This window comes from Odontesthes bonariensis, chromosome 6 (assembly GCF_027942865.1).
Source record: "Odontesthes bonariensis isolate fOdoBon6 chromosome 6, fOdoBon6.hap1, whole genome shotgun sequence".
Taxonomy (NCBI): domain Eukaryota; kingdom Metazoa; phylum Chordata; class Actinopteri; order Atheriniformes; family Atherinopsidae; genus Odontesthes; species Odontesthes bonariensis.
In genome coordinates, this window is record NC_134511.1 from 9,068,030 (window position 1) to 9,090,625 (window position 22,596).

The window sequence follows — 22,596 nt, forward strand, 5'->3', positions numbered from 1 at the left end:
AACAGTTTTTTTCCCAAATGCCATAAACACTTTGAACTCAGACAGGCACTGACTCTGACTCTACATAGCGACCCCCCCCCCCCCCCAGGCCTTTCCTTTTCCTTTCCTTCACCCTGTGCAATACTCAGTACCGTGCAATATACCGTGCAATATCCTGTTATGTGCAATATTCTGTTATGTGCAATAACCCACACTGGAATGCATATTCATCCAAATATGTGGTAATATCTCTGTGCACCTACCACCACCCCTTTTGTACTATATTTTATTCTTTTATGTCTAAGATTGTTATATATATATATATATATTTTATTTATCTCATGTCTGCACTGAGAAAGAAGATGTTTTTAATCTCATTGTACTTGTGTATAGTGACAATAAAAGGCATTCTATTCTATTCTATTTCTATTCTAAATATGCAAATGAGTCTGCAGTTAAAAGGGACACACGGATTTGGACCTGGCTGACTGGCTGGAAACATGGCCCCAATAAGAGCTGTCAGTAAACATTAAAAAGCATTCTGAAACGCTTTTGAGAAGACAATTCAACACAAGAGTGTGGCCAAATATATCGGTGGTTCCCAGTCAGCTGTGTCTAAAATTCAGAGCAATACAAACAAATAGGGAAGGTTGAAAAAGAAAAATATGCTGACATATTGTGCTTGGTTAAAGGAAAACATTACGCACAATCACAAGACTCTCACTCCATCTGGGGAACTGTGGTGGGAGAGCCATAGTTTGGGCCTAATTTGCATCATCCGAAGGGATCTTCTTTTTTTAACCTAGTAAGTATGCAACAAGACAACGAGAATAAGCCTGCATGTTGTTTTAACAAAGCCTGGTTACAGAATGAATAAAGTTTTGGAGCGATTGAGTCAAAGTTCTGACCTTAATCAGGTAGAAATGTTGTGGAAGGACCTAAAGTGAGCACTAAAAGCAGAAGTTCCCAGACACTAACAGATCGTTTTTCCTCAAATAAATAATCAAAGAGTAATATTTTCCTGCCCCTTGCTTAATTGTGTGGAAATCAGTTGCTGTTTTATGGTGGTCTTTATGCAGAAAGTTCCAAAGTGTTCAAGCTTTCATAAAAAGTGTGTGCGTGTGTCCTCTAGTTTTGACAGATTACCTCAAATCTTCAAAAAGCCTGAAGAATTTAAAAAAATAAATAAAGAAATCAGACACAAAAGCCTTTGGTGGTAAACGGCAATTATTTATTGAAATGAAATTAAAAAGAATAAGTACCAGATCTATTGCATTATTGTAACATCTTGTTTCCGTAACATGGGCGGGGCGTTATTCTACTGTTTCTTCTCTTGAAGGATGTAGTGAACACAAATATACAAGGAACATTCAGCTATCACAGATTGCACACCAGATACTGTAGTAATGCGGTCTAATATAAGACCACCAAAATAATCCAGGATTTTCTTTTTTTGTCCCCCCCCCCCCGAACAAAGGGTACAAAAGTCCACCTGGAGTCGGGGACGTGATCTGCGGCTCTGTACACAAACCTGTCAGTCGGTTGCTCGCGGCAACCGGTCACACAATACCTCCAAGGAGAGAACATAGGCAAAACAGCAAAACAAATAAAGAAAAAAACCAATCTAATGCTGAGAACATGTACAATGCACTGACACAGAAAGTCAGCTGTGTTAATAAACATGCAACAAGTAACAAAACTTGCTGAATCGCAGTAATCATTAAAAAAAAACTAAAACCAGTTATAATTGCATAAATACTTTGTACAGTTCATTTATCTGCAGTGAAATGCACGTCTCTGCTGAAATGACAACGTAAACCTGCGTTCAATAAAAACTCGTGACTCCTCTTCTCTCTCATTTTTTTTTCTTTTTCTACAAGGTGCAAAGTAACTCTTGATTGATAGAAGCCGACTCGGCCCTTTCAGCTCGATGACACGATTGCACGCTCGATTACAGTACGGAAACGCAGATTGATATGAGAGGTGACGATGAACACGGGGCGCATTTCATGATGACGGGACCCGCGGGGAAGGATGATAAAGTCCTTTCTTCTGCTTTTACACGTTTGAGGCTGTGAGGACGAGTGGGGAAAGAAAGCGGCACCCTAACGCACAGTTGTAGCCCACAAAGTGACAGAAGAACAGCGAGAGAGGGGAGACACAGAAGACAAAATCTGTGTTTCTAAAGACAAAAAAGCCTCATGGAAGGGGAAAACATTGTGAACTTACTTTGCAACAGAAGAAAATAAAGCCTGTGATATTAACGTCCAACAGACAAGAGTGTCTATAGATGTCGTTAAAACCAAACATGTTTTATTCCTCAACTAAAACCTCCTTTTCCACCGTGGACTATTGATTTCTATGAAGTTACAGTACTGTGCAGGAGTCTTAAGCCCACCCAAGAAGCTTAAGGAAGACAAACAGGGAGAAAAGGCTGAGCTGTGCCAAATGACACGAGAAGTGGACTGAAAAAGAGGGATGAATCCTCCCCAGAGCCCGGACCTCAGCATTACTGAAGCAGCGTGGGATCATGTTGGCAGAGAACGGAGCAAAAGTTTTCCTGGAAATATAGGAATGAGAGGTGGCTCGAGACTTTTGCACAGTATTGCATATCTACACCACAATAAATATAATTTCTATTAAACGCAATGAAGAAAGGAACACTGTAAAAGAGCCTACAATCATTTAAAAATCCGAAGCTTTTCATCTTTAGATGAAATCAAGGGCCAAACATCCCTCTTTTTAGCCTCAGAGTGGTTATCACATTTTTCAAGATGAATTCATTGGCTCATCTTCGGACATGAAACGTTTCTGGAGACAACATGGACTGCTTTAATCCAAACATGTCAGGTTCCAATAAAGTAAATATTGGGAGACATAATGCAAAGCAATTCAGCCTTCCTGAAGACATTTGTAGCTTTAATTGTGTCCTTTTTGACTTTGCCGCAGGAGCTGATTTCACGTTCTCAATCTGTCCGTCACTTTAAATTCGTTTCATTTTTCCCCACGGCCCTTACATTTAAAATCACAAATTAAATATAAGCTCATCAAGGCTACAAACCTCAGTTAAAATCTTTTTCTTCTGCGCATTTGTGCCACAACCGACGCATACGGCCCTGCCTCTCTTTACCTGCTCTAACTTTGAAAACAAACCATAAATATTCGAATTTCATGGTTTTATGGTCTGAATGATTATCTACATGAACCGAGACCACTCTTTGATCGGCTGCAGCTACCAGGACAGAGGATAAAGTGTGTGGAGTGCGAAATGCTTGCTGATCTGCTGAAATAATGCCGCAGGATCGAGTCTGAACCAGCAAACAAGATAAATAGAGACGTCCCTTTTCTGTGTGCATTCAAGAAGCTGCTTCGTCGGAGGACCGCGATGGAGATCAAACGCAGAAATTCAAAGAAACAAAACAAAATAAAAAATAAAAACAGAGTGAATGGAGTGATATGTTTAAAAAATGAAATCAGAAATGATAACCTCCAGTCTTCAGGAAGCAGCAGCAGCAGCAACAATAAAAAAATAAAAAATAAAACCTCCAAACCAAACAGAGAAGATGAAAAAATTAAAAAAAACAGAAGAAAAACATCAGAAGAAAATCAACAGTTTGGCAAAAAGAAAAGAAAAATGGAGAGACAATCTGATGATGAATCTCTTTGACGGTGGCGGTTTGACACTGTGGGCGACACATACAAAACAACTCACACTTCTGTTAACAGCAAAGCGCTCTGGAAATGATAAAAAAAAGACAAAGAAAAGGTGATTTTGCATAACTCCACCCACAGACATTAAACGCTGACATTCGTGTCCCTCCCTGTGCCTTGTGACGCAGACTACACACATTTGTTTCTGTTCTTTTCTTTTAAAGCCAGGAGTGGTTAGTCACAACGCTAAGTTACAGGCAAGTTGTTTTCTTTTTTTTCTGTTTTTCTTTTTTTTTTCGTATTGACCTTAATTCTTGTTCTGTTTGTAGAGTTAAAAAGGCCATGGCAAGTATTTACACTATAAACAAGTTATTTTAATAGTTTCAGGTGACAGAAGGAGGAGGCTCCACGTTTCTGCTCTCCAAGCGAAAAATGGCGGCTGATTGTTTTCAGACGTGCTGCATCTTTTTTTATTTCTATTTTTTATTTTTAACCCCCCTCACCTCCAGGTGATGAGTGCAGGTGGTCAAAGTGGTGACGGAGTTCTTCATTTCATCTCCTTCTCCTTCTGTTATCCGGTCCTGCCTCACCGATGTGCAGCCTGAACATCCTGTCAGCATGTTACAGTACATGTGGTTACTGGGCGTTTGAGAGAATTAACGGGGGGAAGCCGGCGGAGTTTTGGGGTTATGTGGCAAGGCAGATGGAGGAATGAAATGCTCCTCGGGTCAGAAGGAGGCGTTTCTCTTTGAGGTGGAGCTCAGTTTCTGCAGCCGTCGTCGACGCTTCGCTCGTGCTGCAGGTTGTAGTAACAGTTCTGACAAACCCGCACAGGTGAGGAGATCTTCAGCCTTTTGATCTCCGACTGGAAGCGACTGCACCTGCAAAACAGGGCGAGATGGAAAGGACATTCAGAGAGAAATGGTGGGCGGGAGAAGAAGGCAAGAGGCACGGAGAGATGGAGGAAGAACAGATACGGCCGTGAGATTCACAACTTCACGAAACGCATCTTTAGTTCCGCTCAGAGCGAAAACGTCATGATGAACAGCACATCAGTGTGTATGAGCACACATTAATCTGCGCTGTTACCGATTTTAAAGAAATATAATAACCAACACATCTTAACATAAAGCTCTCAGATCCAACTGAGAGCTTATATGTAAAGAATCTGACTTTTGTTCCAACTGAAATCATTTTTTTCAATAAAAACAACAAGAATATCTGCATTTCTGAAGTGTCACTATTTGAAGGAGCAGTGTGTAGGATTAAATTAAATCTGGTGGCAGCGGGGCTGCCGATCAGAACCGAGTGAATTCCCTTTCAGTGCATCATCTGAACTCAATGACAGCCCAGATGAGTCGACTCATCAACTGTGTCCCTCATTCACAGAGCTCCGTTCCAAGTGCTTTAGCCTACATTTGGTGCCTCTTCAGCAACCCTGTCAGCCTCATGACTATAGTGATGCAACTCTGCTCATTGTTCTCTGGGGTCTTTGTTTCTCAACCGAAAATAAAAAGACTCAAAGAAGCCACTTTGACTGCAAATGGTCCGAATCTTTTTGGAAGAAATCTAAAGGACTCTGGCTGTCGGGTGTAGAATCCAATGAGGCCTGGGGATCACCGGAATTAAATTAGATGATGAGATCAAAAACATAGGCTAAAAGGCAAACCAATTAACAGCTCTGTCCCAATTCTATGTTTAAGGACTTTTTAAGGCTGTTTAAGGGAATGAGAGAAATGATAGAAATGCAACTCAGTAAATCTATAACTGCAGGTGTAAACCCTGTTCTTCAACAGCACGTGTACACTTAGGGCCTCATTCTGACAAATGCTTTCCATTCTAACATTTTCCAGTAGGACGATGACCTAAAAGCTTCCTCATGAATAAAAACTCGGCGCTGCGATGATCTTACTTCTGACAGAAAAGCTGCCCGCAGTTCCTGCAGTGGTGGCGTCGCTCGGTGAGGGAGAAGCGGACCGTGCAGCCGGAGCAGCTGTCCACCACCTCGTCCTTCACCCAGTGGTCGGCTGCTGAGCGGCCGGGCTGATCGCTCACTGACCAGCTGAACACGCGGCCGCGCCAATCCCCCACCAGGATCTTACTGTGGTCCCTGCAGAGCGGAGAAAGCACGGAGAGACGGAGGCTTACAAGGAGCACCGGTCGTTTAGGGAAAAGAACGGTGAGAGGCGGCAGATTAAGAAGAGGCTCGGTCTCACTCGGCCGTCTTACTTGGAGATGGCGAGGGAGGTGATCTCAGCTGGGTGAGCATTGTCCTTGCGATCAAACGCCGTGTGCATGGTGAGTTTGCTCCGGAAGACCAGCTGGCGCTCCCATCTGTGGCCTGTGAACAAACGCTGCCATTAGATCAGTGAAGCAAACCACTATTCTAGGCAGTTTATGCTGTTCTCTTAAAAAGTTTAAAAGATGGGAAAAAAACCATGTCATGAATATCAACTCATCGCACACAGACCTGCCCGGAGCTGGTTATACGTCCGTGCCTCCATGGCAGCGGGATGGAGCGGCTGAGGCACCGAGCCATGGCCTCCATGAGACAGGTGAGGGTGGGGGTGAGGATGAGGGTGAGGGTGAGGGTGAGGGTGAGGGCCTTTGCTTTGGCCTTCCGAGTAGTTGACGAACACAAAGCCATCCTTCTCGTCGATGCTGAGGGTGTCTGACCAGCGGTGAGAGTCGTCAGAGCCGCTGTCCATCGACCACGATGCTCCGGCTCGGGCTGACGGACCTTATGGGTATTTGTTAGTCAAGAGTTAAAAAAAAGTGGTTCAAACTAAGAATAATAATAATATATTTTATTTATAAAGCACTTTACATCAACTTAATGACCTCAGAGTGCTACATTTTAAAACTAGCATTTAAAAAAACCAAACAAATAATGAAGCCGACTTCATCAACACACAAAATATGCTCTCCTCCACAAAACAGAAGAGCGACCTATTTAATGGACATGAATATCCAAGGCAGGGAAAATTAAAGAAAGCCTTTATTTGGTATTTACAATGACTACCAGAATGTTTTTTACGCCATAGATCACAAATAAGTATCAAAAAGTTGAAGTGGATGTTAACGTGTTGTATAAAATGCTCGAAAATAATTCAACGGAAAAGTTTGCCTTTTCATTTTTCATATTGTGGAATAATGTCGATATTCACTTAAAAATGTGAATTTGTTTTTTGCTTTTGAAAGAGATTTTTTTAAAGCTTTTTTTTTTTTAGCTATGGCTACAAGGTTTTCCTCTCTTTGTTATCATCACTGTCAGAGGGAGTTTTTCTTCAGGACAACAGAGGCTGAGCAAATCTCAGCACTTTGCTTCTGCTCGTCCATAAAAATATTTGAATTTCTTCAGATCTTAAAACTAATTTCATACTTTCTGCACTTTGCGCGGTGACAGAATGAGCTCGAATGGATGCAATAAGCGGAAGTGAAGCCGGGTACCTCTGGGTCTGTGGACGGCGCTGCCCGGCTGGCTGCCGCCGCCTGTGGAGGGGTTGCGTGGCGCTCTGGGTTCTTGACTCAGACTGGGCTCGTCTCCATCTGACTCGCTGCTGTCATCATCACCGTTATGACTCTCACCGCCTTCTGAGGGGACCAGGACAAGTTGGGACAAATTCATTCTTCAAAAACACAATCGCACTTTTGTGCAAACGCTTTGTGAAGATCGATCAAAAAAAAAAAGCCATCCGCTGATCCAGCAGCTGACTCACCAATCTTCTCATCGCCACAGCAGTCGGGAACATCGGGTTCCACCGGCTCTGGAGCAGGAGTTTCTGGGACTTGAAGGAACTCCATTCTCCAAAACTGAAAAAACATTTTTGACCATAATTATATCACGTAAGAGAAAAGTAGAAGAAGGCCTTATGCAAATACTGATGAATTGTAGAAAAACAACCGAATACTTTGATCTAAAAAACATCTCAGCAGCTGCATTTGAAGAGCTATTGCTGTGTGATGGCCACACAATCGGTAACCCCACACACCAACACTTTTTCATTCTGAGTTATATATATATATATATATATATATATATATATATATTTATACACATACACAATATACATTGTAGCACAAATATATGGGTTGTTTATTTTCATTTGATGTACATTAGTTCTATTTGTAGCACGCACATTTAGTTAGCTTTTGTATGTTTAATTTAGTCAAATACTTAATTTGTTGTGCTTTCTTTGGACTGGGCTGAAACAAAGCACTCTGGCTGGCACACTCCAATCCCAGATTGATTGGGTGATACCATCTAGAGTTCCATGGGGGAAGACTATGGAGTCTTCATTCTAATTTTTGAATTAGTTTTCTTTGCTTTTGTGATTTGCTTATTTTGTTAACTTTGTTTAGTTATTAGTCATTTAAGTTGATTCTTAAGCTAACTGTGTTTAGTTACTTTTGTTAGTTAGATTTGTTTAGATGTTTCCCTCAGTGTGTCACTATGGTCTCATCAGCCAGTATTTAAGTCCCCTTTGTTTGTTGTGTGTCAGGTCAGTTTTGTTTGTTTTTGAACTGTTAGCTTGAGCTTATGTTATGTTAAAACCTTGATTTTTGGCTTTGAGTTTAGTTTCTTCATTTGACGTCTTTTAACTCATTGGCTGCCAGCCATTTTCAGTGCAGAGACACCCATACTGCCAAGTGTTTTTCAGTATTTTGACTGATTTTCCAAGACCCACAGAAAAGTGTGTCTTATGACTATGTACACACCGAAATTCCCAAAAGAAAGAGTAGACTCTCTTCTTTCATCAGGAAAAAAAAGTTTGTTTCTACCATTTTCAGTCCTTTAGTAATAGACAGTAGAACATAGGTTGGTTTCACCAAAAACAGCTGTTTGACCCAAAAAATGGAGAAAACGAGCTCTTTTTTTTTGTGTGTGCAAAGTGGCACTGCTGCCACCTAGCAGGTAATTTTGCCAGTATATTCTCTGTTTAGTGTTTACAAGCCTAAGATTTAGTGACGAACTCCGCTAGATTGTCCCCCAGCCCGCTCCATTAAAAAACACAATTGACGTCTACAGACGTCTTTGGCAGTGAACGTTTTTTTTTTAAATTGACGTCAACGGCAACCGAAAGAGTTAAGGGCCCTGCAACTATTATTTCAAGTTTGTTATTTTTGGGGAATAAACCCATTTTTCTTGTGACCTCGTGCTCGACCGGCTCGATCCCTCACATGCTGCAACAATGTCGAGTTAGTGATGACAAGTGGTATTCTGGAAGATCAAAGTGGGTTCGGTTACCCTGACGACGCCGTCCGAGTGGCCGGTGACGATGACGTTCTGCGTGTCCCACTCGTTCATCTCGGACACGCAGCAGCACAGGATCTGCTGGCTGCGGCCGGTGAAGGTGTTGGCGCTGGCGATGGGGCTGCCGTTAATGCTCCACACGTGAATGTAGGTGCCCGCGCAGGACACGATGTCCCCCTGCAAACACACACAAAGCCTTCCATCACGTCTACCCTGGAGTCAGTGCAACAGCAGCAGGAGATGAGACCCAACATCACCTGTGACCTACAGTTAATAAGCACTCTGTTGGAACAGTGTAACACACATATGGGACCGTTTGTTTGGCGAGTGACAGATGGGACGTGTGAGATCCGACTCACCGTCAGCTCATTGATGCACAGGGCGGAGACGGGTGCCCGGTGTCCCCTGAGCTGCGTGACGAAGGAAAGCTTGTTGAGGTCCCAGATGATGCACGTTCTATCCCGGGAGCCGCTAACGACTATATGGTACGCTGACGATGCCGTCAGAGATGTTACAGCATCGGTGTGGCCAAGCAACGCCTGTGACGAGAGAAAACGGATCGAACTGAAACATTTGATATGGGAAAATCAGAGAAACTTAGTTTTCTGGTTTCTGTGAAGTGTCATCTTTAGATTCCTCTTGCCTTTGATGTCGCAGGCAGGAAGAATATATTGAAAAAAAAATGCTGCAGGAGAGTCGGGGAGAAGAGTTTCTGTGTCTGTTTACCTGTTTGAGAGTCAGGGACTTGGCCCTCTCCTTGGAGGTTCCCGTCTCCCACACACAGATGGCCGTGCTGGTGCCACCGGTGATCACAAGCTTGGGGTTGGGACATATGGCACAGAGGATCTGACCCCACTCTGACAGGCACTCGTACACCACCAGCGCCTGAGACAAGAGGGACGTTCGAGATGGAAGATCAGTGGATGGTTAAGGGTTTTTCAGGTGTCTCAAAAACTAAGGCTGTCACACCCCGATCAACACAGCCACTGGTTTCTACTGAAAAGCGTTTCAGAGTCTTGAGAAGACCGACAGAGAACATGAAAACAAACTTATCATTCAGCATAAGAGACGAGAATGAGGAACCTTTGAGCTGATGTCATAACAGCTGCTACTATCTATTTCAACGCCGTTATCTCAAGATCATGAGTTGATCATTCAGTCATCTAAAAAGCCATCGTCTGTTTTCTCGTGGATGATTTCATCGCATTGCTTTTGTTTTTACATCACAGGACGGTTATGAAGAAATCTCGAAACAAGCGGCTGGTTGTTTGATCACACTTCATTCTAAGCTTTAAAGATGGCTGAATGATCATGGGGGTCATCCATAACTGAACAGTATGTCAAATCCTAAATGCACGGCCTTGTTTGCTGAAGTCATTAGACCAGACAACAGCGAGGATGAGATGGCGACCGACTCCTTTTCTGTTTCAGCCCGCAGCCGCTCAAATAAATAAAGCACATAGAAAGACATCAAGCTGTCCCCGTTTGCCATCTGATATTAGCAGCTTTTATCAGCTGCTACAGATGTCAAGATGCCATCTTCACATCCAGACCACCTCTGATGTCTGACAGCGAGGAGAGGAAACTCTTTTGTTGTCTTGCATTTACAAAGTAATAAAAAAATCTCAACATAATTCATTTGAGAGGTTTTTGAGGGTAATAACTGCTTCTATAGTTGTTATGTTAAAACTAAAAGCTTCTAACCTGCGGTAGGAAAAAAACAAAAACTGGCACACTCTGCTTCAACTTAAAAAGCTCAAGAAGCAGTTTTCGGTGTCACTTGAGATGCAGTTGAACCGTATTTGAGGCCTCGCGCAGAGCAGAACCTGCATTTTTCTTGGAGCACCAGCAGGGGGAAATAGTGCAGTGCAGAATATTTCACATTGACTTGGCAGCTTCAAAGTGATATCAGCAGAAACCCTGCAGTCATCCGAGTTGGCAGTGGCACTGCAGAAAAATCACAGCTCCTAAAATTAGAAGACTAGAAGTCCTGATTCATTAACACTGAAGACAAAGTCAGCAACGATGCCGAATAAACATTATGTGAACATAAAGACAATAAGTAGTGCACATGTGATCGTCTCATACTGCGTTACACCACATGCAGAAGAGTTAAAGTCTGTTGAACAGAGAGGTCGGGGCTTAGAAAGAGTGTCGTTAAACCTCTGAGGAACAGCCTGTTACCACTGACCTTGTCGGATTCGTAGTTAGCCAGCCGGCAGCAGAGATCAGCGTAGCCCCAGGCGAAGGTCTTGCTCCAGGTGGGTGGAACCAAGACCTTGTTTTGCTCTACAGCGAGTATGCCCTTGTCAGTGCAGACGATCTGTCCCACGGGCTCCTTCAGCTCTGAACGAGGGAAATACGAAGAAATATATGAGAGCCGAGTCGAAAGAAACCCTTTTAAACGCAGTATTAACATAAGATCTTTACAGTATCAACAACATTCCTTCCCCAGAGAGGAGGTTTTACTGCATGCAGAATGCTCTGGGTCCACAGTTTGAAGAAGAAAGTTCCCTAAAGCAAGTTGGAAGGTTACCAGATTGTCCCTCTGGATCCAAACCCAAACAAGCCTGACGAAAGCTACCCGCCACGACACTATTAGCATGTCTACAGGGCAGGAAAAACACAGGAGCACTGCGGTCTTTCTGTCTGGCGGCCTTACCCAAATAATTTACATTCTCAAATCTGTGGACTACACTCAGAGAGCAAATACACATTTAAATAAAAAACAAACGACACGAATACCAACACACTCAGTGACTGGTATGGTTTGGGTATCTATTGTGTGTTTTAAACCAGAAATACTTTGTGCGTTTCTATAGCAACGTCTAAGTTTCCCTTACAGTAAAGAAACAGTCAGTTACATGTGACACGTAAATAGCTGGAGGTTGGGATAGCTGGGGCTGACCGATAACACATTGATATGTCTGCAAACCGCGTGCAAATGAAAGAGAAAGCGTCTGTAAGAACCTTTAACAGGTGCAAGAGAAGGTCTGAGGTTGTCCAGATGGTGGAAGAAGATCTTGTCGCTGTTGGAGTTGGGAGGAACGCCTGTCACTTCGCCGTTAGCTTTGCTGCGCACCCGTTTAGGAGGATGAGGCTTCTTAAACAGCTGAAACACACACGTCAACAATTGTGAGACCGCTTCAAATATTAAAAGCCAAAAAAAAGGAAAGATTGCCTGGTAACCGACCCATTTTTACATGGCTGGTTATATTTAAGGGGTCTAAAAATATAGAACCAACAACAAATGTGCAGGGTTGTCAGCCTGTGATGGTGGTAGCTGTAAAGACTCAGTGTTATTGGCATTAATGGTGGACATTAGGCAGTATCTAACCTGTTTGGGGATTTGTCCAAAGTTGTTTATGAATCCTATGGTGGCCGTCTCTTTGAGGGGGTCGTTAATGTTGTAGATGTCCACCTGACCCTCGTAGAACAGATGGTGGAAGACATTCACGGCCTCCACAGCCGGCGGACCCTGCTGCTTGTAGCCGAAAATCAGGTCAATCCATTCGTGAAGGTGGGCAGAGACGTAGTCACACTCCAGCGCCTGAAGCCGGGGGGGGCAAGAAAAGCGTGAAGGACACGGCGTCTTCAATACTCAGAATAACTGTCCTGAGTGGGATTTGTTCTACCTCTCTGTGGACTCTGATGAACTCCCGGGGGTCGCCCTTCGCCCACGGTGGGAGGATGACGTCACCCAGCTTGGTGCCGTTCTGTTTGGCACCTGGTGCATCGAGCAACACAAGCAGTAAACATCAACATCGATTCATTCAACAGTCTCGGCGGAGTTTTGTGCTTTTCTGAGCCATCTTAAGTCAAACTCTCCGATGCTCACCCAGGTCGAAGTTGTTGGAGTTGAGCAGAAACTCGGGCAGATAGAAGAACTCCGGGATGAGCTCTTTGACGTCAGCCATGTTGTGCTTGGAGGCAGACAGCCAAGCTTCACGCACGCTGTGGAACATTCTGTCAGCCAGGTCAAAATGACCTCCCTGGAAATCACACAAACACACAGGCAGATGGTTTCTCTCCTCAGTCCAGACACAGAGACCGTCAGCGGCTTCACTAAAACTGTGTCCACGGCTACTCTTTGCAAACACAAAGAGGAAAAAAACCACTTCCATCAGACCTTATGGAGTAGCGGCCGCCTTTAAAAAGGGTTTTACTGAATTATTCTTTCTTTAACTTGAAAGAGACGACTTTGTGACGTCAGATACACTCAATCGAAAACGGAAGTGACGATCAAACCTGAAGTCTGAGGAAAATCTGCGTGAAGGGTTCCATCCGGACCAGATAAGAGGCCACAATCATGGCCGACGAGTAGTGGGTGCCATAGTGGTATGCTGGTGTTTCACCTGGCGTGACAGAAAACAATGTTTTTACTGACACTGAAGTTTTGTAAGGTTCTAAATGACATCTTACACGCACAGGTAATATCTAACATCATCAGTTACTGAGGCATCATCAAATATGTTCTTTGCAAGATTGTAAAACAACCATAAAATGCAAAAAAATCGAAGTCAGACTGCTTGAAATGAAACATTTCCTTCATTCTAATATAGTTGATTGAACTCAGCCCCCTCACTCAGTGAATGCAGTGTGTTGACTTCTCTCTGTGGTCTTACCGTTGGGGTCCTCCCAGTCCTTGTACCGCTTCTTGTACTGCGTCAGACGGTCGTCCGTCTGGGCGCCCATCGGCTTGGCGAGGTTACGGAATGTCTTGGGGTTGTTCAGGTCCAGTTCCTGAATGTCAAACACAACTCGATCATGAACAACTAGATCTAAGTGCTGTCTGCTGTTGTTTTGATTGCAATATTACACCCCGGAGGATAAAATGCTCAGCCACCTCTGCGTCATAGTCAGCCAGGATCCAGGGGAAGACGGGGTACTGCATCAGGTCGTTGTACGAGCGTCCTGCCAACGTGTTCAGATGCATCAGGTACTGGAAGTTGCTGATCTCTCCCCGCTGGAACAGAGAATACACACTCGTCAGTGAGGTTTGTATGTGGATGAGTTCATCTGAGTATAACAGAAATGCTCTTTATGTTGTTGAAATGAACAAGAAGTTAATCCTGGCTCTTACTTCCCATCTTTGAGTCACTGACTTCTCACCAACCAGCGTGCTGAGAAGTCCGGATCTGACAAAACCAGCAGAGAAGACATCATTAGGTATTCTTATCAACAGGAAAATTATATCTGCATTTGTTAAATGGTGCTTGGTGTGCTTTCATTTTCTTCCTGGGTTATTAACTTGATTAATTACTGCAGAACACCCGAATCATTCTGTATGAAAATGCATTCAACACCAGGAATAACAGAATACAGAGAGGGAAGTGCAGTTAAAACTCGCAGATAAAGGAGCCCCGTCTGAGCTGTAAGGAGGGCTTACCCTTGTTCCACGCTGGTGTTGGGCCTCTGGCCTGAAACCGACTCTGAGCTGTCAGCCAGTGAGGGCACCACCGCCAAGAACCTGCAGGGAATGACACATCGGGTTTGTTGGAGTACAAAAAAAGACAACACAGGCATTATCCTGAATGACACTGCAGTCTTCTGCAAGTAAAACGCAGCAAACTGCTGCTTGTGATTCAGTTATTCAGCGTTGTTGAGTGCTTAATAAGCAGCAGTGGCTCAGCAGTGTGGAGCTCAGTTTACTTTGTGTTCGGTACCTTTGATAAACTTTGTTGCGGACCCCCTTCTGGAAAGCTAACAAGTAGTTCCTGCCATCAGCTGAGAAGACCTCCACTGCCATCGGCTGAAGGAAGAAAGCACACAATATCATAGGCTGTGAGAGAAAGATTAGTGCTGCAGGGGCTGGGCTGTTCAGACTTTATAAGCTACTCAAATATCATGTAAACTTCTTCTAAATCCTGATATTGGAGAGGTCTGTGTTGATTAAAAGAGGCCAGAATACGCTCTTTGAGGTATCCCTTTTCCCCTCAGTGTATGCAGTACGCAGCTTATTGAGCTTGTAAATGTTCTGCAAAGTCACAGAGAACACGACAAAGCGAGTTACTTCCTCCCACAGACCGCACTGCTCCTGCTTTGATAGGGAAGTTTATTGTGCAGGCATTTCTTCTGTCACCCATCTAAATCACCGTATATCCTATTTGCCTTTTGGAAAGTGGTGTGATTTATGCAAAGAACTGAAAGCTGCTGCCAAATCCACCATTTCAACAAAGGGTTTCAGTCAGGAGGTGGAAACAGGTACTGCGGCATTGAGCAGTATGAGCAAAAAAGCAGTTCTTAATATAATCAAAATAAAGTCACGTGCCTTTAAATGAGCATATTAATTGTGGCTGCATTGTGTGTGCATTCATGCTAACCTGCAGCAGGTAGCGTCTCTTATGGACCTCCTTAATGTCCTCGTAGGCAAAGATGCTGCAGGTTCTCTTCAGCTGGCTCTGGCCTTGTCTTGCTCCCCTGGGAATGATGGCCTCGTGCAAACTGGACATACAACACAATCATTTCACCACGAGCGCTCGGGTTCACATGATAAAACAACAAAATGCTTATTCAGAAATCAAAAAAGCCGAATGCTATGCCTGGTAGAGTGTCTTTAATTTTGATCTAAATTGCTTTAAATCTTGATGTCTGTTATTAAACAAAGTTTAAACAAAGAATTTCTATTTGAAGTTCCCGGAGTCCATTATTTTTTGTTAAATAAGTAACCAGCTAGTTAACTCAACAGTTTACCCTTTAGAATAAAATGCATTGGATTTTCAGGATTGTGTGGCATCTACATAGAGGATAAAAGGCTGAAAGACCCGAGGAAAACATGACTAGATCTAGCAGCCATCTGCTAGCAGTCGTTCTTTCCCTTTTTTGGCTGTTTTCCAATGGCGTCTCACAGGAAAAAGCAGAGCTCCCTTAAAAGATAAAATATGTAAAAAGCTTTGCTGAGCTCAACAACGCATGCTCCATCAGCTGCATTACATCATCCCAGCAGTAGAGGCTCCCACTGCAGTGTCCAGAGGGATGATGTCATCCTTTCAGAAAAGAAGCGTCGCCGTGCCGTCTGTCGGCGGCAGCTTCACAAAGTTCTGAGCAGTTACAGCCCTCACAGTGGTCCCGGCCGGGATGTAAAGCCACAGATACGGAGGCATGGACCTACTTTGGCGGCAGGGTGTCGATGTCCCTGATCTCCCTGGACACGGTCATGGTGTAGCCGTCGATGACGTAAAAGTGCTCTTTCCCGAACAGCAGCAGCCCCTCGCTGGTGTCCAGACCCTGCACTCTGGCACAGCGGTACATGTGCTGAATCTGGAACAACGGACGTGAGAGACAGGCATCAGATAATCAACTAAAGTTTAGGGAAGGAAAAAAAAAAAAAAAAAAAAAAAGTTACTGGATTGTTTTCCAGCTGGCAAAAAATCTGCAGTGGGATTTTACTGCTGTGCCAGTGACTGCTGGTGAGATAGCTTTGTACAGATCAATTTCCCACAGTAGATTTAGTGGATATGACAGTGGAAAATAAACATTTTAATGGGGAATACTTCCATTGTCTTCTTAGTAAATAAAAGATCTGCAGTGAAAAACAATCAATACGACTACATACAACTAAGCCCAGATTCTTTTTTCTTTTTCCCCAAACACACGAACATCTGGTCTGAGATGAGATGAGAAGCACAACAGCAGTTTGTCACTTTGTGTCTTCCTCTTGTTTAAAGTTACTCATTTGTTACTTTTCAGTCAATAAAATCTGTGCAGCCAATAAAAAAGTAATAAAAAGCTTTTTTTTCCACTCAGCAGAAGAGTTTTAATGCTCCACTTCAATAATAATTCTCTCATTTAAAACCCCTTTGCATGAGTAAAAAAATCCCAGGACTGGACACCCTTAACTGTACTTTGCATCACTTAATCAAATAGAGAGATGAGAATATGACCGTCTGCACAAACGGGAAAATTCAGGGGCATCTGTGATCATCTATCATGCCGTGTGTATCGGCTTGTACGCATTAATCTAATTAATCACATGATTTCCCTGATTAATCACGATTAATCGCATTTGTACGCAAAATCCAAAAATTAATTCAAAAGTATAGCTTTTAGCATTTAGGTTTATTTTAAATGTGCTGCCATATGAATGAAAGTGCCATAACATTTGTTGTGCAAACACACTTTTAACATCAGCATCTTTCTGTAGTTTTATGTAGAAGCCTCGCTCCACTGTACAAGAGGCTATAGTCCTTCCTGCAGCTGGCCTCGGTTCGAGTCTTAAATCGGACAGCCCTGTGCTGCGTGTTGTTCCCCCTCTCTCTGCCCCCTGCTTCCTGTCTCTCTGAACTTTCCTATCCATTAAAGGCACAAAAGCCCCCAAAAATTATATATATATTAAAAAAAAAAAACAAACAACTGAGTTAATGCGCGATAAAATATTTATCGGCGTTAAATAACTAACGAGTTAATGCGATAATAACGAGTTAACTCGCCCAGCCCTAATTTATAGCCATTTTAACACTGAAAGTTTCAGGAGATGTTCCATCTTACTGTGTGCTACTTTCCCACCTTCTCTCCCTCCTCCAGGAGGCGCAGCAGTGACGTGTTGTCGGTCCTCTGCTCCTCGTCCGGACCCCCTGACTCCAGCAGCTGCTCCTGGAGCTGCTCCTGACTGTCCTCATCTGCGCCGTCCGCTGTGGAGCGAGACCTCTTCAGGGGAGCCTTCACCAGGCCTGGAGAGCACAGACAAAAGGGGCGAGACAATTTCTACGCGGAACAATGTTGGAGCAGTCGTGGCTGAAGAGGAGACCAAGAAACCAAACAAAGATCTGCAGACACTTTTAACTTTTACTCATTCACACACATTTCAGTTTTTCTTCTTTTTTCCCCCTTTTTTGTTTGAGTAAATTCTTCCTCCCGTGAAAGAAAGATGAGAATCAGGCGGCGGGGCTTGTGAAAGCCTTAAAAAGTTACACGCACTGTATCGTGACGCATCTTCGCCGGTGTTGTGCTTTTACCTTTGACCCGAGCGATGGTGTCCTCTCCGTGCTCTGGCTCGTGTTGGGTGGTCTCGCCCTCCGTGCTGTGCTCCACAGAATGCTGGTACATGCCAGGATTCCCAGAAAGCAAACGCACGTAGTATTCCTTACTGTCGTAGCTGATGGCTCGCCGGTAACGCAGAGGCTTCTGCAGAGGAATGAGGAGGTAATGAGGTTGTGCAGCACTGCATAATCTCGTTTTATGTTCATATTTTAAAAATACCTGGTTTTGTTTTTGCATTACAGCCTCTTAGTTTTAAAATTTGAACAAAATGCCTTCATGCAAAATGCAAAAAACAACTATACGACCAGATTTGACCAGGTCAGGGTTAGTTTTGTTAGAGTTGTAAAGACTTCATTCTCAAAGATGGTACTTTTCTACAGATTTCCTGTTCCTGAAACTAGATTTCTGTCAAAATCACAGCAAAATATATGTACAGACACAGCAACTCCTAATCTTTTTGGGGACTTTTGATGAAAGCTGAATCACACAGAGCAGAAATGCAGTGCAACTATAGATCAAGACAATGAAACAGTTTCACTCCGTCTACAGCGGAATCAGTGATGTCACAGCAAGCCGTTCGGACGCGTCGCCGCAGATGAAGTCACATCAGTTTTCTGCTCCGTGTGCCGATTTACAAACATGTCTGTTACCATCATGCACTCACACCAGAGAGCTGAATTATTTCATCCGGAAAGATACCTGGGCAGGATCAAGGACCCAAGCGAGAGCTGAGGGGACAAGGGGCACCAGAGGAGGGGGGGAGGGCTGGAGAATGCAAACAGAGGAAGGATGAAAGTGATGACAACAAAGACGTCCCACCCTGGATGTCTCGACACCGCGTGGCACCGTGCATTTTTGTTTTTGTGTGAATTTTAAATGTCAGCAATTAAAAAAAACGGAAAGGAAACTTTGGCGGACTAAACTTTCGACGATATGACATGTTTACGACCATGTTTAAGTTTTAATATGAAGTGGCAAGTGTTTAGTAAGGTACTACGCTGATATCTTTTCAACAGGTAACTTTATGGAATTTGGATCATTCGTGTAACATTTGTTCTCTTTCATAATATTTCGCTCGATGTCTCACTATGGGATGCACGCCCCCGCTGCAGACCTCAGAAGCATCAATCTCATTACGCCAATCCTGATTGGCTGGTGAAACGTGTCCGTCCGCACCAGGTAGTCCCACCTACCTTAAATACCTCCTGCGGACGGCACCACGTCATTCAAACACCTCTTCTCACTCGGAGCATATCTCGCGTCCTCTGGCTAGCTAGCTTAACTGTCCGCAGACGGATCTTACTCAGCTTCTGTCGCCGGGCGCTACCTAGCCTTGGATACATTTTGCTTCGTCGGTCACACCAGATCGAACTCAGTGCTTTCCTCGCCTCTCCACGGCTTGGCCAGCACTGTCCTCGGCGCCTCACCACGGCTGTTCGAGTCCCGAGCGTTAGCACACCAGCTATCCTCTCGGCTTCACAGTTAGCACACCAGTTAACTGCCTCAACTCCCTGCCTGCACACCAGCTCGCGAGGAATGGAGGACAAAACCCCTCACACCAGAGGGCACGGAGACTCCGGGGCCCGTCCCTGTCGCTGTGGGAACAAGATATCGAGTAAAGATCCACACCAGGTCTGCTCGAGCTGCCTGGGGCTGCAACACGCCCGGCTGGCTATCGACGTCCCCGGCTCGTGTCAACACTGTGCGGTGTTCACCATCAAGAGTCTCCGCAGACGGCTAGCCCGCCAAGCTAGCTTGTCTGGACATGACCCCTATCTCCCTTCCGACGGCGCCGCCGTCGAGGGTGGAGAGGAGAGAGGGGTTGTTGCGGTGGCGGTACCGGAGGCTAGCGCCAGCTGGGGCTCCCAGCTCGACCTAGCCGCGGATCCCCCGCAGGAGGAAGACGTCCTATTGTTGGACTATGGGGACGATGAAGATGCCGCCTCGGACCTCCTCATATCAGAGGATGAAGACGAGGAAGACATCTTCATCACTCCGGCCCGGGCTGCACAGCCCACGGCCTCCGTCGCCTCTCGGGATGGAGATGAGAGCAGCACACCAGCTTCTCCCCTCGCCAGCTCGGACATGCTCGACGTGTGCAAACGCGCTGCTGCCCGGCTTTGCATCCCCTGGCCTGCTGTCGTAGCTGAGACCTCCAGATCCCGCTACGAGGGGAAGAAATTGCCCTTGGCCAAGAGCGCGACGAAGCAACTTCTCCCCGTCTTCCCAGAGCTGCTGGATGAGGTGGCGCGCTCATGGAGAGACCGCCCATACAGCAGCAGGAGCCCGATTCCCGGGGCCTCGTCCCTCGACTGTGAGGCGATGGAGAGCCTGGGTCTGCTCCGCATGCCTCCGATGGAGCCACTCGTTGCAGCCCACCTTCACCCCCGGCTGTCAGCGGTGTCCTCCCGGAGCCCCAGTCTGCCGTCCAAGTCCGACCGTTTTCAGTCAGCCCTGACTGAAAAGGCTTACAAGGCGGTGGCGCTTTCGGCCAGAGCGCTCAATGTCCTCTCCCTGCTCACGGCTTACCAGGCTGAGTTGTGTGAGGATTTTGGGCAAACTCAGGACCCAGCTACGTGGGAGGAGATACCGGTCATCACCGACCTGTGTCTCCGTGTCCAACGCTGCGCGGTCCGGGCCACGGGAAAAGCGCTGGGGACGATGGTTCTGCAGGAACGAGCGAGGTGGCTCAACCTCGCCAACCTGTCAGACAGAGAGAAGGAGGACGTCCTGGACATGCCCATTGTCCCGGAGGGGATTTTCGGCTCCGCGTTGGACTCGATGCAACGGCGGTGTGAAGCCAAAAAGAAGGAGGATGAAGCTCTCCGGCTCTGCCTCCCTCGAAAGTCCCCGGCTCCCTCTCCGACTGTGCAGCGTAAAAGCTTCGCACAGGCCGCTTCCCAGGTTTCGCAGTTTAAAACGCCCAAACAGACGAAACCCCAGCTCGCCCCGGGCCCCCCGCCCGCTCGGGCCGGCTGGCCCAGGAAGCCCTCGGTCCCGGCTGCAGCTCCGCCGGCACAGCCCGTGCAAGCTGTCTTCAACCAGGCCAGGAAGAAGAAGAGAGCGGCCTGATCGCCCCTCTCTTCACCGGTGATGCAGCTGGATGTTCCCCGTTCACCAGCTCCACCTGTTCGGCTTTTGAGCGTGCTCCCGGAGGCCCACCACGCCCCCGTCTCCCGGCTGCCACGGACCGTGCCAGAGCAGACCGGGGGAGACGGACATTTGACGGCGGAGGGTTCAGCAGTTGCCCCTCTCTCATGTCCACAAGCACGCACAAGCACACACATTTCTGTAAAGAAAATAAAATGTGTCCCGCTGCAGCATCCAGGCCGAAGGCCGAGGGCTCAGCTAACAAAAGCCAAACAAAATATCAAAATAAGCAGCGTGGTGGTGACGCCCGCTGTCCCCCCTCGGCGAAATGCCACGGCTTTCCCCGGGGCGAGGGGTGTGTGGGCCCGGCCGCTGCTCTGTCCTCCCGGGCAGAAACGCGCAGCGTCACCCGGGGGTCATGTCACTGTTCCGCCAGGAGAGGGCGCCGTCGCACCGCGGCTGGGGCCTCTCACGGCGGAGGGGCTGCGGTGTGTGTCCACTCTCTCCCCCAGATGGGAGCGATGGGCCGCTCTCGCAGCCTCACCCTGGGTGGTAAAGACGATCTCGAGGGGCTACAGGCTGCAGTTCGCCGCTGTTCCCCCGCGATTCGCCGGTATAATATACTCCCAGGCTCAGGGAGAGTCAGCTCGTGTTTTACAGGAGGAAATCCTCTCACTGTTAAACAAAGGAGCAATCTGTGTCGTACCTCCCGCACAGTGTCAGAGCGGTTTTTACTCCAGGTATTTTCTGGTCCCCAAACGGGGGGGGAGCGGAATTCGCCCTATCCTGGATCTACGTGCTCTGAACAAATATCTCAGGAAATACAAGTTCAGGATGCTAACACACGCATCCCTGCTGCGTCTTGTGAGACAGAACGACTGGTTCACTTCTGTCGATCTGAAAGACGCGTATTTCCACATCCCGATATATCCTCCCCACAGAAAGTATCTGAGATTTGCTTTCCAGGGGATCTGTTACGAGTACCGCGTGCTCCCTTTCGGTCTGTCCTTAAGCCCGAGGGTGTTTGTGCGGTGCACGGAAGCGGCAATAGCCCCGCTGAGACGGCAGGGCATCCGCTTGGCCACATATCTGGACGATTGGCTGCTGTTGGCACAATCGGAGCAGGAGGCCAGGGCGCACACGCGTATTCTCATACGACACCTATCCGATCTGGGTTTCGTGATAAACGCGGAAAAGAGCATGCTGTCCCCGGCACAGGGCATAATCTTTCTGGGATTATCCCTGGACTCGGTGACTTTCACAGCGCGTCTCTCGGGGGACCGAGTGAAAGCTTTCAGGGCATGTCTCGCGCTCTTCCGTCCAGGCAAATCTGTTCAGTTCAGATTATGTCTGCGGTTACTCGGGCTGATGGCGTCTGCCATACTCGTAGTCCATCTTGGCCGGCTCCACATGAGGGAATTCCAGCTCTGGGTGGCCTCATGCGGGCTGGATCCCGTGCGTCATGGCGCACGGAGAGTGCTGGTCACACCGGGGTGTGCCAGGGCACTGCGCCACTGGCGGGTCCCGTCCTTTCTGACCCACGGGGTGCCCATGGGTTCCGTCCTGTCCAGGAAAGTGGTCACTACGGACGCCAGCCTGACAGGTTGGGGCGGAATTCTCGAGGGCCGGTCTGTGAGGGGCCG

The 22,596-nt window shown here is 46.3% G+C and overlaps 1 protein-coding gene across 6 annotated transcripts in view; it reads right to left on the reverse strand.

The window, feature by feature from the left end:
* Positions 1-1,188: 1,188 nt before the first annotated feature.
* wdfy3 (WD repeat and FYVE domain containing 3) overlaps positions 1,189-22,596 on the reverse strand; it is a 114,094-nt gene continuing 92,686 nt past the window's right edge. For 5 of the 6 annotated variants that reach the window (XM_075467259.1, XM_075467260.1, XM_075467256.1 and 2 more), the window contains 24 exons: positions 17,839-18,007; positions 17,390-17,553; positions 15,996-16,144; positions 15,208-15,328; positions 14,551-14,636; positions 14,274-14,354; positions 13,968-14,022; positions 13,731-13,850; positions 13,510-13,627; positions 13,133-13,239; positions 12,723-12,876; positions 12,520-12,611; positions 12,222-12,434; positions 11,855-11,996; positions 11,076-11,230; positions 9,611-9,769; positions 9,244-9,423; positions 8,879-9,061; positions 7,350-7,443; positions 7,081-7,224; positions 6,101-6,370; positions 5,860-5,971; positions 5,543-5,740; positions 1,189-4,511 (listed from right to left, as the gene is read on the reverse strand). In XM_075467259.1, coding sequence (XP_075323374.1) covers positions 4,391-4,511; positions 5,543-5,740; positions 5,860-5,971; positions 6,101-6,370; positions 7,081-7,224; positions 7,350-7,443; positions 8,879-9,061; positions 9,244-9,423; positions 9,611-9,769; positions 11,076-11,230; positions 11,855-11,996; positions 12,222-12,434; positions 12,520-12,611; positions 12,723-12,876; positions 13,133-13,239; positions 13,510-13,627; positions 13,731-13,850; positions 13,968-14,022; positions 14,274-14,354; positions 14,551-14,636; positions 15,208-15,328; positions 15,996-16,144; positions 17,390-17,553; positions 17,839-18,007 — 3,387 coding nt within the window. In that variant the 3' untranslated portion in view covers positions 1,189-4,390. The remainder of the gene's footprint in view (positions 4,512-5,542; positions 5,741-5,859; positions 5,972-6,100; positions 6,371-7,080; positions 7,225-7,349; positions 7,444-8,878; positions 9,062-9,243; positions 9,424-9,610; positions 9,770-11,075; positions 11,231-11,854; positions 11,997-12,221; positions 12,435-12,519; positions 12,612-12,722; positions 12,877-13,132; positions 13,240-13,509; positions 13,628-13,730; positions 13,851-13,967; positions 14,023-14,273; positions 14,355-14,550; positions 14,637-15,207; positions 15,329-15,995; positions 16,145-17,389; positions 17,554-17,838; positions 18,008-22,596) is intronic. The other variant, XM_075467257.1, reaches the window with a different exon arrangement.